The following is a 16191-nucleotide window of genomic DNA, read 5'->3' as shown; positions in this document are numbered from 1 at the left end:
TAGGAATTGGGGACTGACTCCTCAAGTCGCAATACTAGTTAGAATATTATTTACCAAATGACAGCCTTGAACAAGGCACAAAGGGGGTCATTCTGACCCTGGTGGTCATGGACCGCCAGGGCCAACGACCGCGGAAGCACCGCCAATAGGCTGGCGGTGCTTCCATGGGCATTCTGACCGCGGCGGTACAGCCGCGGTCAGAAACGGGAAACCGGCGGTGTCCCGCCGGTTTCCCGCTGCCCCAGGGAATCCTCCACGGCAGCGCTGCAAGCAGCGCCGCCATGGGGATTCCGACCCCCTTCCCGCCAGCCTGGTTCTGGCGGTTTTCACCGCCAGAACCTGGCTGGCGGGAACGGGTGTCGTGGGGCCCCTGGGGGCCCCTGCAGTGCCCATGCCATTGGCATGGGCACTGGAGGGGCCCCCTAACAGGGCCCCACATAGATTTTCAGTGTCTGCGTGGCAGACACTGAAAATCGCGACGGGTGCAACTGCACCCGTCGCACCCCTTCCACTCCGCCGGCTCCATTCGGAGCCGGCATCCTTGTGGAAGGGGGTTTCCCGCTGGGTGGGCGGGCGGCCTTCTGGCGGTCGCCCGCCAGCCCAGCGGGAAACTCAGAATGACCGCTGCGGTCATTTGACCGCGGTGCGGTCATTCGGCGGCTCCCGCTGGGCGTGCGGTTACCGCCGCCGGCGGGAGTCAGAATGACCCCCAAAGTGTAATGTGTACAAAGGGCTGATAAAGTGTGCAGCACAAACAACTGTCTTCTCAGATAATTATTACCATAATAGGAACCGCACAACAGAATCACTGTCTGTTCCAGGAGCCAGGAGCTTCTACATATATGTGAGGGAAGAAGGTGACAACCCTGCAGGAGGATTGGTTCATGGAAGGACTGCTTTAATTGACCCTGTCATAGGGTCTGTCCAACAGAGATTCTTGAAGAAAGAGCACCAAAGCAATCACAGTACTGCTGGGTCGAGTAGCACGATCTTCCATATATATTTCTCTGTCGGACCCACCAGGCCTCCGGAGTGGAGTCCCTGTGTGGTGGGCCCAAGTTAAGCTGGGACTCTATCCTGCTGTTGGCCAGTGTGACCCGTAAGTGGAGTGTGTGACTTTAACAATGACAAGTGTGTCATTGGATCAGGACCAATCCTTATGTGAGTGGACTAATCGACTGTAGCACTGACAGATGTGTTGTTGGATCGAGGCCACTGAGGTGCTCTATGGCGGGGGTGCATTGTGAAGATCCGAGGTCATTGCTTCAAGGCATTGTGTGCTGAATATAGCACCTGCCACCCTCTCTCCGGTGCCACAGAAGTTATAATCTGCGGGTATTTCACTGGAACACCATAGAAGTATTATAATGTACTCTCCGGTCGACTGAGATCTGCTGTTGCGCCCATAGGAGGGCCACTGTCAGAATCCTTCAATCCTGCCGTAACCCTGCTAGTGATGTGCTATGCGGCTGACTGTCCTGTTAGATCTCGCTACCGCGGTGAACGTGGCCGCGCATCTTGCGTGGACTGCCGCAAAATGCCAAATGCTCTACAAAAAAAAGCACTTGACTGGAACATTGAATTTATTGCTCTGCTCGATGGAGAGGTATTGATCCCCGAGCTGGAGTAACCCCCACACTAACCTCCCTGAGAAGCCTCTGACCACTCAACCTCTGCTACCACTGAGAGTCAAGTTCGGAAAGGGTTGTACTTCCCCCAGTTCGCAAAACCATATTAGGTCTGGACCCTGGACAGCAGAGGTAAAAGGCTTCAACCCCTATGGTTGTGGCCCAATAACCACTGCGTGCCCCGTGGCCTCCTAAACAGGTCTGCCAATTGGTGGCAAATGGTGTGAGATATTTTAAAGGCCACAATCAGGCCACTACAGCAGCACAAAAAGTCCAAACGTATTACCTAAAAAACTATCAGCAAAAATGTTGAATACAAAGTTGAAGGCAGTAGACACCCTGTCCTTACATCAGTTAAGGGATCCATGTGTAGACAGATGGTGGAGGACTCCTAGTAGCAAGAGACTCTTGTGAATTTTGTGAAAGCTCAGTTAGAAAAACTGAAGGGGAGAGAAGAAACTGACATAGACTTTGTGGAGGATATAGTGTAGTAGCAAGCTCCTTGAGCTCCCTAGTTCAGTTTTTTCCATAGAGACACCTTGGGAGTCATTATGACCCTGGCGGAAGGCGTAGAAGCGGCGGTAAGACCGCCAACAGGCTGGAGGTCTTTTTTTTTGTATTATGACCATGGCGGTTACCGCCATGGTCATCCGCCGCTTCTCCGTTCCGCCCGCCGGCTGACCTGGGTCTCCAGCCCGGCGGCCGTCACTATACCGCCGGCGGTATTTTGACCCGGCTTACCGCCGTGGATTTCCTGCGGTTGGAACCGCCATGAAATCCATGGCGGTAAGTGTAGGAAAGTACCATCTTGCCTGGCATGTTACCCCCATTTTTCATGGTATATATGTTGTTTTAGTTGTATGTGTCACTGGGACCCTGGTATCCCAGGGCCCCAGTGCTCATAAGTGTGCCTGAATGTGTTACCTGTGTAGTGACTAACTTTCTCACTGAGGCTCTGCTAATCAGAACCTCAGTGGTTATGCTCTCTCATTTCTTTCAAATTGTCACTAACAGGCTAGTGACCAATTTTACCAATTTACATTGGCTTACTGGAACACCCTTATAATTCCCTAGTATATGGTACTGAGGTACCCAGGGTATTGGGGTTCCAGGAGATCCCTATGGGCTGCAGCATTTCTTTTGCCACCCATAGGGAGCTCTAACAATTCTTACACAGGCCTGCCACTGCAGCCTGAGTGAAATAACGTCCACGTTATTTCACAGCCATTTTACACTGCACTTAAGTAACTTATAAGTCACCTATATGCCTAACCTTTACCTGGTAAAGGTTAGGTGCAAAGTTACTTAGTGTGAGGGCACCCTGGCACTAGCCAAGGTGCCCCCACATTGTTCAGGGCCAATTCCCCGGACTTTGTGAGTGCGGATACACCATTACACGCGTGCACTACATATAGGTCACTACCTATATGTAGCTTCACAATGGTAACTCCGAATATGGCCATGTAACATGTCTATGATCATGGAATTGCCCCCTCTATACCATCCTGGCATAGTTGGCACAATCCCATGATCCCAGTGGTCTGTAGCACAAACCCTGGTACTGCCAAACTGCCCTTCCTGGGGTTTCACTGCAGCTGCTGCTGCTGCCAACCCCTCAGACAGGCATCTGCCCTCCTGGGGTCCAGCCAGGCCTGGCCCAGGATGGCAGAACAAAGGACTTCCTCTGAGAGAGGGTGTTACACCCTCTCCCTTTGGAAAATGGTGTGAAGGCAGGGGAGGAGTAGCCTCCCCCAGCCTCTGGAAATGCTTTCTTGGGCACAGATGTGCCCGACTCTGCATAAGCCAGTCTACACCGGTTCAGGGGACCCCTTAGCCCTGCTCTGGCGCGAAACTGGACAAAGGAAAGGGGAGTGACCACTCCCCTGACCTGCACCTCCCCTGGGAGGTGTCCAGAGCTCCTCCAGTGTGCTCCAGACCTCTGCCATCTTGGAAACAGAGGTGCTGCTGGCACACTGGACTGCTCTGAGTGGCCAGTGCCACCAGGTGACGTCAGAGACTCCTTCTGATAGGCTCCTTCAGGTGTTGCTAGCCTATCCTCTCTCCTAGGTAGCCAAACCCTCTTTTCTGGCTATTTAGGGTCTCTGTCTCTGGGGAAACTTTAGATAACGAATGCAAGAGCTCATCCGAGTTCCTCTGCATCTCTCTCTTCACCTTCTGCCAAGGAATCGACTGCTGACCGCGCTGGAAGCCTGCAAACCTGCAACAAAGTAGCTAAGACGACTACTGCAACTCTGTAACGCTGATCCTGCCGCCTTCTCAACTGTTTTCCTGGTGGTGCATGCTGTGGGGGTAGTCTGCCTCCTCTCTGCACTAGAAGCTCCGAAGAAATCTCCCGTGGGTCGACGGAATCTTCCCCCCTGCAACCGCAGGCACCAAAAAGCTGCATTACCGGTCCCTTGGGTCTCCTCTCAGCACGACGAGCGAGGTCCCTCGAATCCAGCAACTCTGTCCAAGTGACTCCCACAGTCCAGTGACTCTTCAGTCCAAGTTTGGTGGAGGTAAGTCCTTGCCTCCCCACGCCAGACTGCATTGCTGGGAACCGCGACTTTTGCAGCTACTCCGGCCTCCGTGCACTTCCGGCGGAAATCCTTTGTGCACAGTCCAGCCTGGGTCCACGGCACTCTAACCTGCATTGCACGACCTCCTAAGTTGTTCTCTGGCGCCGTGGGACTTCTTTGTGCGACTTCGGGTGAGCACCGTTTCACGCATCCTCGTAGTGCCTGTTTCTGGCACTTCTCTGGGTGCTACCTGCTGCTGAGAGGGCTCCTTGTCTTGCTCGACGTCCCCTCTCTCTCCTGACGCAATTTGCGACATCCTGGTCCTTCCTGGGCCACAGCAGCATCCAAAAACGCTTACCGCACGATTTGCAGCTAGCAAGGCTTGTTGGCGGTCTTTCGGCGGGAAAACACTTCTGCACGACTCTCCACGGCGAGAGGGATCCGTCCACCAAAGGGGAAGTCTCTAGCCCTTTTCGTTCCTGCAGAAACCTCAGCTTCTTCTGTCTAGTAGAAGCTTCTTTGCACCCACAGCTGGCATTTCCTGGGCATCTGCCCATCTCTGACTTGCTTGTGACTTTTGGACTTGGTCCCCTTGTTCCACAGGTACCCTAGATTGGAAATCCATCGTTGTTGCATTGTTGGTTTGTGTCTTTCCTGCATTATTCCCCTATCACGACTTCTTTGTCCTTTGGGGAACTTTAGTGCACTTTGCACTCACTTTTCAGGGTCTTGGGGTGGGCTATTTTTCTAACCCTTACTATTTTCTAATAGTCCCATCGACCCTCTACAAGGTCACATAGGTTTGGGGTCCATTCGTGGTTCGCATTCCACTTTTGGAGTATATGGTTTGTGTTGCCCCTATCCCTATGTGTCCCCATTGCATCCTATTGTAACTATACATTGTTTGCACGGTTTTCTAAGACTATACTGCATATTTTTGGTATTATGTATATATATCTTGTGTATATTTCCTATCCTCTCACTGAGGGTACACTCTGAGATACTTTGGCATATTGTCATAAAAATAAAGTACCTTTATTTTTAGTATAACTGTGTATTGGGTTTTCTTATGATATTGTGCATATGACACTAAGTGGTACTGTAGGAGCTTCACTCGTCTCCTAGTTCAGCCTAAGCTGCTCTGCTAAGCTACCATTATCTATCAGCCTATGCTGCTAGACACCCTATACACTAATAAGGGATAACTGGGCCTGGTGCAAGGTGCAAGTACCCCTTGGTACTCACTACAAGCCAGTCCAGCCTCCTACAGTAAGCACTATCAGTGCCAGGGAATTCCTTCCCTGGCACTGATAGGGGTCTCCCCCACACCCCACCCCCAACCCGACTCCCTCCCCTACCCCTACCCCCCCACCACCCCTGCCACCCCCCAAAGGTGGCAGGACCCCCCTCCCCACCCGACCCCCAACATAACATCATTCATACACACACGACACGCACGCAGGCACCACCAACACACATTCACGCACACACACCGACATACATGCCAACATCCACACACACAGTCAGACACGCACACCCACATTCAAACATACACGCACACATCCATACAGACATACCTACAGACATACACGCACTCATTCCCAAACACACAACACCCCCGCAAGCATAAACGCACTCACACACCCCCTCTACATACACAGACGCACACCCCCATGCACGCACACAACACACAACCCCCCCACCCCCCTCCCCTCACGGACGATCGACTTACCTGGTCCGACGATCCTCTGGGAGGGGACGGGAGCCATGGGGGTAGCTCTGCCGAATCCACACCGTCAACAGAACACCGCCACAGCGAATCACAGGACGTGATTTGCTGGGCGGTGTTCTGTTGGTGTGGCGGTGGAGCAACCTCCACTTCCCCGCCTCCCGCCAGTATGGCTGTTGGCGGCTCTCTGTCCGTAAAAGGACAGAGAGTTGCCAACTGTGATAATAGGCCGAGCGGCAAACCGCCACCACTGGCGGTCTTCCGCACGGCGGTCCCTCAGCGGTCTTGGAAAAAGACCACTGAGGTCAAAATGACCCCCCATGTGTATTCCCCACAATCTGCTTACCAGAAATTCCCCAAGCAGCCACTGTCACCTATTTTTATGGTTTCATTGACTCAGACTCCAGGAATATTCACCTTGGGTGGGTTAAGTGTAGCAGATACCATGAGCTTCCAGTTGGTGCTCCAAAAAGCAACGTCTGAAGAAGAGGCAAAAGACAGGGTGTTTGAGAGGGAAGAGGTAAGATTAGTTCACCAAGAACAAGAGCAAAGGAGGATGGAGAAAGGGGAAGAATAGGCCTGAAAAGAGAAAAAACAAGGGAGAGAGAAAGGCAGGACAACGAACAGAAGAGGGAACTGGCAAGGGACAAGATAGCTCTCTAGTGGGAAAAGCTTAATATGGATTTAGAGGCATTTTCTCCCCAGAATAGCTATTCTCTTCCAAACTCTTCTGGTGTGGTTGCCAAGATGCCAAAAAAAAGTATGCACACATATGTTGAATGAGAAGATATTTTGGAATAGTTTTTGAGTTTTTAGATAGCATGCAAAGCTCAGGCTTTGAATTATGTGCTTAAGGCTGCAACACTGATGAGTTTGTTGCCTCTGGAAGAGACATCAGTCATTGGAAGGGTGCCTGTGGCTCAGCAAATTGCGTATGAGCAGATGAAAGAAACTCTGACTAGGAGTTCTAAGCTGAAACTAGCTAAGTACCTGCAAAAGTTCAAAGACAGCATGTGAGAGGACGATGTTCTGTTTGAAACTTGGATTTATGGTGTGTTGCATGATTGGAATGAGTGGGTGAGAGGGATGGAGGGTAATGATTTTTATGCCCTGAACAAGCTGATAGTTAGAAAGCAACTCAAGGAGGAGTGATCTATCCCACTTCAGAAATACTTTTCAGATTTGACAGAAGGATCCAGGAACACTTTCAGTGTTGGCTAACATATGGCTAACCAACAGAGTTAATAAGGGGCTGGAACAGCATAGCTCTAACTCAAAAGCAAACTGTCCATGGACTCGTTCCAAAGGGTAAGGGCTAGTGAAATTTCTAAAGTTCCAGAGTGGGGACAGGGCAAAAAGGGAATTGGATTCTTGGTCAAGAACAAAGGAAGGAAAAAGAGAGACACAAAGATTCTCCTAGGTCCAACGTAATGACTTGTTACACATGTCACAGGGTGGGGCATTTCAAGAGAAACTGCCATTTGAAAGACCTTGTACCAGCTACACCCATCATGGCTAGTATGCTAATTATGGGGAGAGGGACCCAAGAGGAGACAGACCCAGATCCTCTGAAGCACATACACTCAAACACAGTAAGGTTTATGTTGGAGGTTAGTATCAGTGGGAGGCAGGTGCCTGCCCTGAAGGATACAGCAGATTATAGAACTATGATAGAAAGGAAGTATCTCAAACCTGGTGAGTTTCTTTCAGGTGCTAGCAGTAGAGGTTTAGTAGCCTGTGGAAAGGACAAGGAATATCAGATTTCTTGAGGTGAGTTGAGTTAAGTTGAGCTGTGGCTCAGTAGTAGATCAGCCATAATGAATGTGGGAATGAGAGAAGCAAGGTGCTGGGTATCTCTTGGGCAATGATTTGATTGCCCTTCTTTAGTTCCAGGACCAGAAGCCTATATGGCTTTGACAATGTCAGCTGTGTTGACCAGATCACAGGCTTCACATCAGTCTCAGGAAGAGACTGGGACAAATCCCGATTTGCAGGAACTAAGACAAGTTAGACAGAGGTTTAGGGCAGACTCTGAGATGACACTGGCCCTGGCACCCACTGCCCCTGCTCAAGACAGAAAGGAGAGTGAGTTACGGAGGCAGACCATGTGTTGGAGTCTGGGCTTCTGCCAGACCTTCAGGGGTTGCAGCTGCTAAAAGGAATACGTGGAGGAATGGAGGAATTCCAAAAGGCACAGGTTGAAGGACCTATGCATGTGGGACTTCAGAAGGAAGCCTAGGAACAGGTTAGCAAAGGATTTGCCAGGAGGCACTATGTCGGCTGGGAGAATGACCTACTCTAATGAACCTTTGAATCCTAGGCTGGGTACTAGCCCACAAAGTGCCCCTTACAGGTCACCTGGGCATTAGAAAGACCCACATTGGATCCTTGACAGTTGAATGAGAAGTCTGGGGGGGGTAAGGCTAATGCACCGTTAGTGCCTCTAGCCATTGTAGGTGTTTCATTTGAATGGGTGGGAATAGACATTGTTGGTTCATTCGACCCAACCTCTGCATTAGGCAAGAAGAACATGTTGGTTGTGGTGGATCATGCCACTAGGTTTCCAGAGGCGGTACCCCGGAGGAGCACAACTGTAAAGGTGGTAGCTGGTATTTTCCTAGGGATCTTTTCTAGGGTCAGATCTCCAAAGATGGTACTATCTAACATGGGAACCAACTTCATCTCCTCATATGTATGAGACATGTGGGAGCAAGCTAGTGTAGCAAACCACTTTCCCCCAGCATACCATCCACATACCAATGGGTTAGTGGCACAGTTTATCAAATCTTTGAAGCGCATGATGGGAACTCTACCAAAAACCTCAGGTGGAAGTGTGATCTTCTTTTTCTGTGTATCTTATTTGCCCACCAAGAATTTCCACAGAAGGGGAATGGGTTTAGCCCCTCTAAACTTTTTTTGGGTCATCCGGTGCAGGGACCACTCACCTTGATGAAAAGAAAGGTAGGAAGGAACCCAGGAATCACAACAGAAGAAGATGATTTACTATGTGGTTGGCCTCAGGAAGTTTATGGCACATTATGTGGGTGAGGCAAAGGAAAACCTTCGGTTTATGAAGGAATTGTGTGACCAGAAAACAACGCTTACTGGGTACAAGGAAGGACAGAAGGTGTTGGTGCTAAAGCCAGTTTCTCTTAGAATGCTGAAAAATAAACGCTGTGGGCCCTACAGAGTAGTGCAGAAGGTATCTGATCTGAACTACTTGGAGGACACAGGTGCCACAAAGGAACACAGACAGGTGTTCCATGTGAACCGGTTTAAGCTTTATCATTAGGGGAGATTAGACAGTGAACATCATGGAGACAGACCGCTGCTGGTAAAGATCTTGCTGCCACTGAAAGGCCAACCGCAACCCCGTACAGCATCTATGGGCTGGTGGGAAACTGAGAGGGCAGAGTGCAGCCTGGAGCTGCTAACCTGGTGAGAGACTGATCTGGCCTAGATCCAGACAATTGTGTGCTAACCTAGATACAAGGTGGGGAGTGTGGACCCTGAACCTACTACAAGACAGGGACCCAGTACCAGAAAGGGGAACAACTACAGCCAGATGACAGTCCAATCAGTGGCTACTCCTATGGGCACCAAGCCACACGCCCGGGAATAGAGTATTCAATCATAATTGACTGTGTAGTGGACTTCTATATTTTTTCTTCAAAGAGCAGGACTGGGCTGGGCAGGGCATTGATTGTATTCCACTGGTAGGGTAGTGGTATGGAGCAGGATTAATCCCCACACTAACCTCCTTCAGAAGCTTGTGACTGCTACCACTTAGAGTCAGTTGCGGAAGGGGGTTGTACTTGGCCCAGTCTTCAGAGTCATAGTATGGCTGGCCACAGGTTGGCAGAGGTGAAAGGCCTCCACCACCACAGTCGTAGCCTTGTAACCCCTGCATGCCCCATGTCTTCCTGAATGGGATCTGACAGTGTCACAGTGTCAGTCGAACCTCGTTGAGGTCTCCATCCATATAGCCGATTCCTCAACTGGTCCTGTTGAGGCCTGAATTTTCCAGGCCACAGTAGACCGTGTAGCAGATCAAGGCCTTGAAGGATTTCATACTGTGAAGTTTCAATGCACTTCCGCCTCACTCTGGCATGCATTCGGGCCACAGACACCCACATTCCGGTAACAACCTGTTGGTCTGCCCTGACCTTGTCTGTCCCCTTTAGCTCCACTAGCAGGCCTATACCAACTCAGGTTCAGACTTCAACTCTGGTCCTGTGAGCCAATATGGTCCCGGCTACATTGATACCAGTGGCAACACCCCTTGAAGAAAATGACCCAGTAACAGTGCCAATGTTGGACACCAAACCGACACAGTTTGAGCTGAGCCAGTTTTGCATTATAAAATTACAAAAGTGCAACCGGTCATCTAGCAGACTGAATCTAACCTATTATCTTTATAATTCCAATTTTGATCTTGTGCCAGGGCAGGGATTGTCCCAAGATGTTGATGACAGGGATGGTTTGCTGCTCCCTCATTATACTGATGATAGTCTATGCAGTGATTTACAGAATGCCAGGGGAATTGACACCTTGCCTGAGGCAACTCTTGACTCATCACTTGGGCCACCAACCAAAGAAAGTGCCTCTTTTGTAGTGGTGATCCGGGAGCAGCTGATGCACTAGAGTTATAGCTGCCCTCCATTGAGGCCAAAACAAATGTCCTAACACAGATCGTACAACCTGGGGCAGCTAATACTTAGCCCCTGCTTCCCTTTAATGATGCTCTCATTGATACTTTGATCACTGTTTGGTCCAAGCCTTGTTATTGCACCCCAGTGAATAGGCAAGTGACCACAGCCTGGCTCCTGGTGAACTGGATTTTCTCACCAAGCACCCCACTGCAGGCTGTCGTATTGTGCAGGCATCGACCAGTAAGGTGAATCCTAACACATTTTCATCTACTCTGGACAGGACATCAAAGAGGATTGAGATCTTTAGCATTGTATATTTTCCTTACCCAGCCTAGCATTGCAATCCGTAAATGCTGTTTGCTGTAGGGTCATTACACACATGCCTTCTGGGATATGGCCAGCAAGATTTTGCTGGCGTCGTAGAAAGCCTTAGAGTTACTTTGGCTCAGACAATTCATAATGGGAAAGATGTGGCCAAATATGATGTTGGTGCAGGTCCGGATACCACAACTTGATTGGGGAGAGCAGTCAGTTCTAGTGTCATCCTTCATCAACTTCTTGGATGTGTTGCATTCCACAGGATTCTGCTGCAATGTACAGGGCTCCCTCATGGATATGGCCTTAAATGACTCCCACTGTTTAGTGAGAAGGTAGACTCTGCGTTTGAGTGCTTTAAGGACAGTAGAACTACAGTGCGCTCTTTGGGATTGTTGCCTCTTGCTAACCAGTTCCCGCATCAATTCAGAAAGTGTGAGGGTTTTTCCAGATGACTGGTGTATAGGCAAAAACTGCCTTCTCAACCTGGGTAGCAGGCACCCCAGTCCTTATGAGGGTCATAGACATGGATATGGCAGACTGTATGCAGGCCAGCAGTGGCATCAGGCCTCCAATTCTGCTTCCCTTGTTACAACAGCCACCAAACCACTTTATTTTGCCCTTAGTGGCACATTCCTACTGTTTGGTGGCAGGATCCAATATTTCCTCCCAGATTGATGATCCATCTTTTCAGACAGATGGGTCTTACAAATTGTTTAAAATGGCTATGCTCTACTGTTTCTTTCTAATCGCCTACATTTCCCACCACACCAGGACACATTTCTGCCAAGCACTTGTCCATTCTGTTACAGGAGGTGCAATTGTTACTCTTCTCAAGTGCAGGCGAAAGGGTCCCAAACATAGAAAGAGGAGTAAGTTGCTACTCTTGCTGTTTCCTTGTTATGAAGAAGGACAGGGGCATCAAGCATATTCTGGACACCAGCTTCTGAATACCATCCTGTGAAAGGCCAAATGTCAGCTCTGAACCCAGCGCAAGTGGATGGTGTACTTGGACGTGTAGGATTTTCATATACCAATCCTGCAGTTCCACAGACATCTGCTGTTCAGGGTAGACCAAAAAACACTCCGTTTTTGTGCTCCCTTTCGGCCCTAGCAGCATCCTTTGGGTGTTCTCGAAAGTGATGGTGGTGATCATTCCTAATGTTCCGAGGGTGGGGATACCTGTATTCCCATACCTCTACTTTTGACTGTTAAAGACATACTCGCCGCAGTCAGTCAGGACCATCTCTTAACATTTGGATTCTCTATCAAATAGCTGAAGTTCCACCTGACTCCTTTCGCAGAGGGTTCCTTACAATGAAGCAATCCTGGGCAAAGTTGATGTTCGGGCTTTCTCTCAATCACGACGATGCCGGTAATGGAACTCAGCACTCCTGGAAACCTTCCTGTCTCTTCTTCACCTACCTGTGACTGAGTCCAAGTCATCCTTGTTGTTCTGGATTGAGCCAGGACAGTGTTGAACTTCTGGGCATTAACATCTGTCCTCTGATTAGGCTGCCACATCTTGAGGACCTCCTGTCTCAGCAATAGGGCAGGTTCCTCCACCCGAATATGTGCAATCTATACCTACATGAGTGGAGACTGAGCAGTGGTAATAGACTGCATTTGATCTGCTGCCTGAAGTAATGGATGTCATCCTTGCTGCAAGGCATCCTTCCACAAAGTCCACTTTTGCCAGGCGGACAGATTCATGGTCTGGTGTTGCATTTGCAAGACTCTCCATTTACAAGTGAAGCTGTTGGATGTTATTTTATTTGTTTTTATGTTGGCCCAGCTAGGTTTGGGACACTATTAAATGGTATTTGTCAGCCCTTTCAGCCTTTCTCAGTTTGTCAGACCAGCTGCCCTTGTTTAAATCACCTGTTGCAATGAAATTTCTTACAGGTTTGACGCACGTTCCCTCTGAAACTGTTTGTAATTTCATAGTAGGACCTTAATTTGGTCTTGACATTTCTCATGTGTATGCTCTTCCAGCCAATGCATAGCCTCTGCCTGTCTCCTCACCTTAAAGTCGGTCTTCCTTGTTGCAATTATGTCAGCTTGTTGCATGAGTGAACCTCAGACACTTTCAGTGCAACAACTCTACAACATCTCTTTCTCACACTAGTTGGTGCCGAGGACTAAGGTGCCCTTCTTACCGAAGTTGTGACTGTTCTGTGTTAGGCAATCTATCACTCTACCAGCCATCTTTGTCCACCCCACTCCACTAAAGAGGAGAAGATGCTCCACTGGTTGGAACCCAATAGGGATTTTAGCTTCTACATTGCCATACCACAGGCAATCAAGGTGATGATTAATTTTCTGTGGGGTAGTCTGGTGCAAAACAATTTAAGGCTGTGCAGAAGAGAACCTTGTCAAGGTGGCTATCCCTCTACATTAAAATCTGCTATGCAGTGGCCAAGTAGTAGCCTCCAGAAGATCTGAGAGCCCATTTCACTAGGGCTTAGGCTGTTACTACTGTGTTGGTGTATGGAGTGCCTGTCCTTGACAACTGCCACACTGCAACAAGGTGTTGGTGCATACATTCACAAAGCACTATTGACAGCCAGGCCCGGTGGGAAGTACATTCCCCGTGCAGTTCTGCTGGACATTTCAGTCTGAACCCACTCAATTGGCCCTTCATTCAGAAAAACAAGATACTTACCTTCTCTAACTCTCATTTTGGTGGATACTCTAGCTAACTGCAGATTCCCCTCTACCATCCCACCTCCCTGTTCTGTGAAATGGCCTCTTTTTAACATCTGAAAGATCCCAAGTAAGGTTGCAGCATACTAGTACCAACGATTGTTCATGCTCCATGTCTGAGGGCATGGAAAGGGAAATGACAAGAAACCAAGGTCAGTGCTCAGTGGTTGTGCTTTGTCCAGTATATAGAAATTAGTGTGTGGAAGATGTTGTGATGCAAAAGGGTTCATTAGTTAGGCAGTGTTGAAGAGTGAAAATACATGAAAACACCCATGTACTTCACCAAGAGGTTGGACAACCTTGTGTATTAACACTTATTCTGATACCTAGATATTTCTAACTGAATAGAGAAAGCTATATGTTCTATCAAGACTCTGCATTGTATCAGGTCAAGGCCTGGATCGGGGGAGACATATAGCTTAAGTCATGTTGACCCGAACAAGCCTAAGATTAGTCCGAGGGCAGTCTTTCTGCCCCATCCCCAGTTTGTGTTTGGAATGGGCTTCCCAGCTATGATTGCTAAGCAAAGTCAACAAGAGACATATGGCCTTTTCTTCTACTTTATCTTGCTTCACATAATTGTTATGCTTTAGATTTATTGAATTGCAACTGTGGTGAGCCATTACTGGTAATATATATGACTGTCAAAGTTATATCATCTACGTGTGTGTGTTGCTGCTTACAGGGTGTCCTTACTGATATGTATATGATAAATATAGCTTGAAGTGGTTGTGAGCAACCAGCCCAACATATGCATACATGTGACTCCTCTCTGTAACTTCCTGGTGGTCTGGAGTCAGCACAGAGCTGCACTGCTCCACATAGTGGCTTGTGCAAGCACTGCTGTGTGAAGCTTTTTGGATGCAGCCTGGTATCTGGGGAGTACTCTAGGGTGAGGAATCTGCAGTTAGAATATCTTCTAGAAAAAATGTTACAGAAGGTAAGTAACTTAGAGCCTGATTAATGTCTTAACGGTAAGTACAACAGTGACAGAGTATGCTTACCACTGAAATAATGGTTCGCCCGCCCGATTCAGATGCAGGCGGACTATAGGTGTAATCACAGCGGAGATTTCTCCTTCTCTGCCGTGCTTAAACCTCTCCCATGGCCCTGTTGAGTAAGGGGCGTCAGAGGAAGTCCTCTAAATCTGCCCACTTAATTTAGATGGGCGGAATTAGAGGTAACTTTTCACTACCCGTCAATGCCAGGAGAACCCTGGAGGTAAAGAGGCAGTGAAAACTGTTAGATGCATGGCGATGGGAGCTCTGTCTTTTTCAGTTTAGAGATTTTTTTTTTTTTAAATAAAAAAAGAAAACTGTTTGGTGCAGAGCTCCATCATTTTGACAGGGCACTGCACCAAACAGCAGCATGTATTGACAGGAACTGCTGTGACCCCGGTTCCTGACATTGCTTTGTAAATGACCACCAGCTTGGCAGTCCTTTATAAATTTGGCAGATGGTCCCTCCACCAGGAGTACAGAGTAATTTATTCCTTCGCCCTGGCAAAAAAAATGGTCTGTACACCAGGAATTAAATTGCCTCTATATCCTTCAAGGTGCTGGCGCTTCATTTTCCCTCTACTATTGTTTAACTTCATCTGCATAAACGTTTCCGGCTCCACTGCTTCCATTTCCAATTCTTACACAGTATGACTGAATCCCCCTTTTTGCATCTCTTTCAGGGCTGTGACCGCCAGATGATCTATGACATGCTTCAGCGGCTGCATTCTGTAGTATACCTGCCAGGGGACTATGTCTGCAAGAAGGTAAGAGAATTATATTGAAAATTCCAACAGCTTTTTTTTGTGACTTCACAAGTTATTAAATATTTTTCAAAATCAGCTGCCTCTTTTTTACAAAGCCATCACAATCAGCACCCCTGCAAATCAAACATAAAAAAACAAGGCAACAAGCCATTTCTGTTTATGCATCCAGAGTCTGGAACAAAATCCTTGTATCCTTTAGGACCGTCCCAATTTAGAAGTGAGTTAAGATGCATCTATTTAAAGAATACTACATCAAGAAGCCGAAACAATACACTTCTGCTCCCAGAAACCAGCTATCTCTCCAGTCATTTATTGACTGTATCCTGCCTTTAACACTTTTTAGAGTTTTGCGCCATTTGGCTAGGTTGGCACTATACTAATAACATGCAAATGTACAGTTTATTACACAGACATAGGCAGGTGTTTTTAGACAATCAAAACATAGCAACACAGACATCTACATAACATAAAGGAGGTGGCTGATGTATGTTTATTGTATGTTGCTACACTTCATTAACCTGATGCCATGTTTGATAATGGTTCACACTTCAATAAATGTCTGTGTAGTTTCTATGGACATGTTGTAAGCGATGATACTCACAGAGAGCTGAAGATCTCGTGCAAAGAGTTCTTTTTTGTCAGCTTTTGAGAGGCTTATGTTTCGGGTACCATTGTTTTAGTAGATTTCCAAAAATACAAAAGGTTGTGGTGTGCTTTATCCAAATTATTTTTGAGAAGTGTGGATCCTAACATCTCATTCACTCAGAAAATCTTGAGGATACCTTTCAGGGCCTCACTAGATGAAGAACACTTAAATGATGTAACAATTCCAACATATCAAATTCCAGCCTTAAGGATTATCTTGGTATGGCACACA

The 16191-nt window shown here is 48.0% G+C and overlaps 1 protein-coding gene across 1 annotated transcript in view; it reads left to right on the top strand.

Moving 5' to 3' along the window:
* The window catches only part of CNGB1 (cyclic nucleotide gated channel subunit beta 1), a 1925718-nt gene that overhangs the window by 1532510 nt on the left and 377017 nt on the right, over positions 1-16191 (top strand). The window contains exon 37 of the mRNA XM_069217388.1: positions 15231-15314. Within this exon, the coding sequence (XP_069073489.1) occupies positions 15231-15314 (84 nt within the window). The remainder of the gene's footprint in view (positions 1-15230; positions 15315-16191) is intronic.

The sequence above is a fragment of the Pleurodeles waltl genome, chromosome 12 (genome assembly GCF_031143425.1).
Source record: "Pleurodeles waltl isolate 20211129_DDA chromosome 12, aPleWal1.hap1.20221129, whole genome shotgun sequence".
In the NCBI taxonomy this organism is placed as follows: Eukaryota; Metazoa; Chordata; class Amphibia; order Caudata; family Salamandridae; genus Pleurodeles; species Pleurodeles waltl.
The sequence above is the reverse complement of the archived record's forward strand: the minus strand, read 5'-3'. Positions and strand labels throughout refer to the sequence as shown.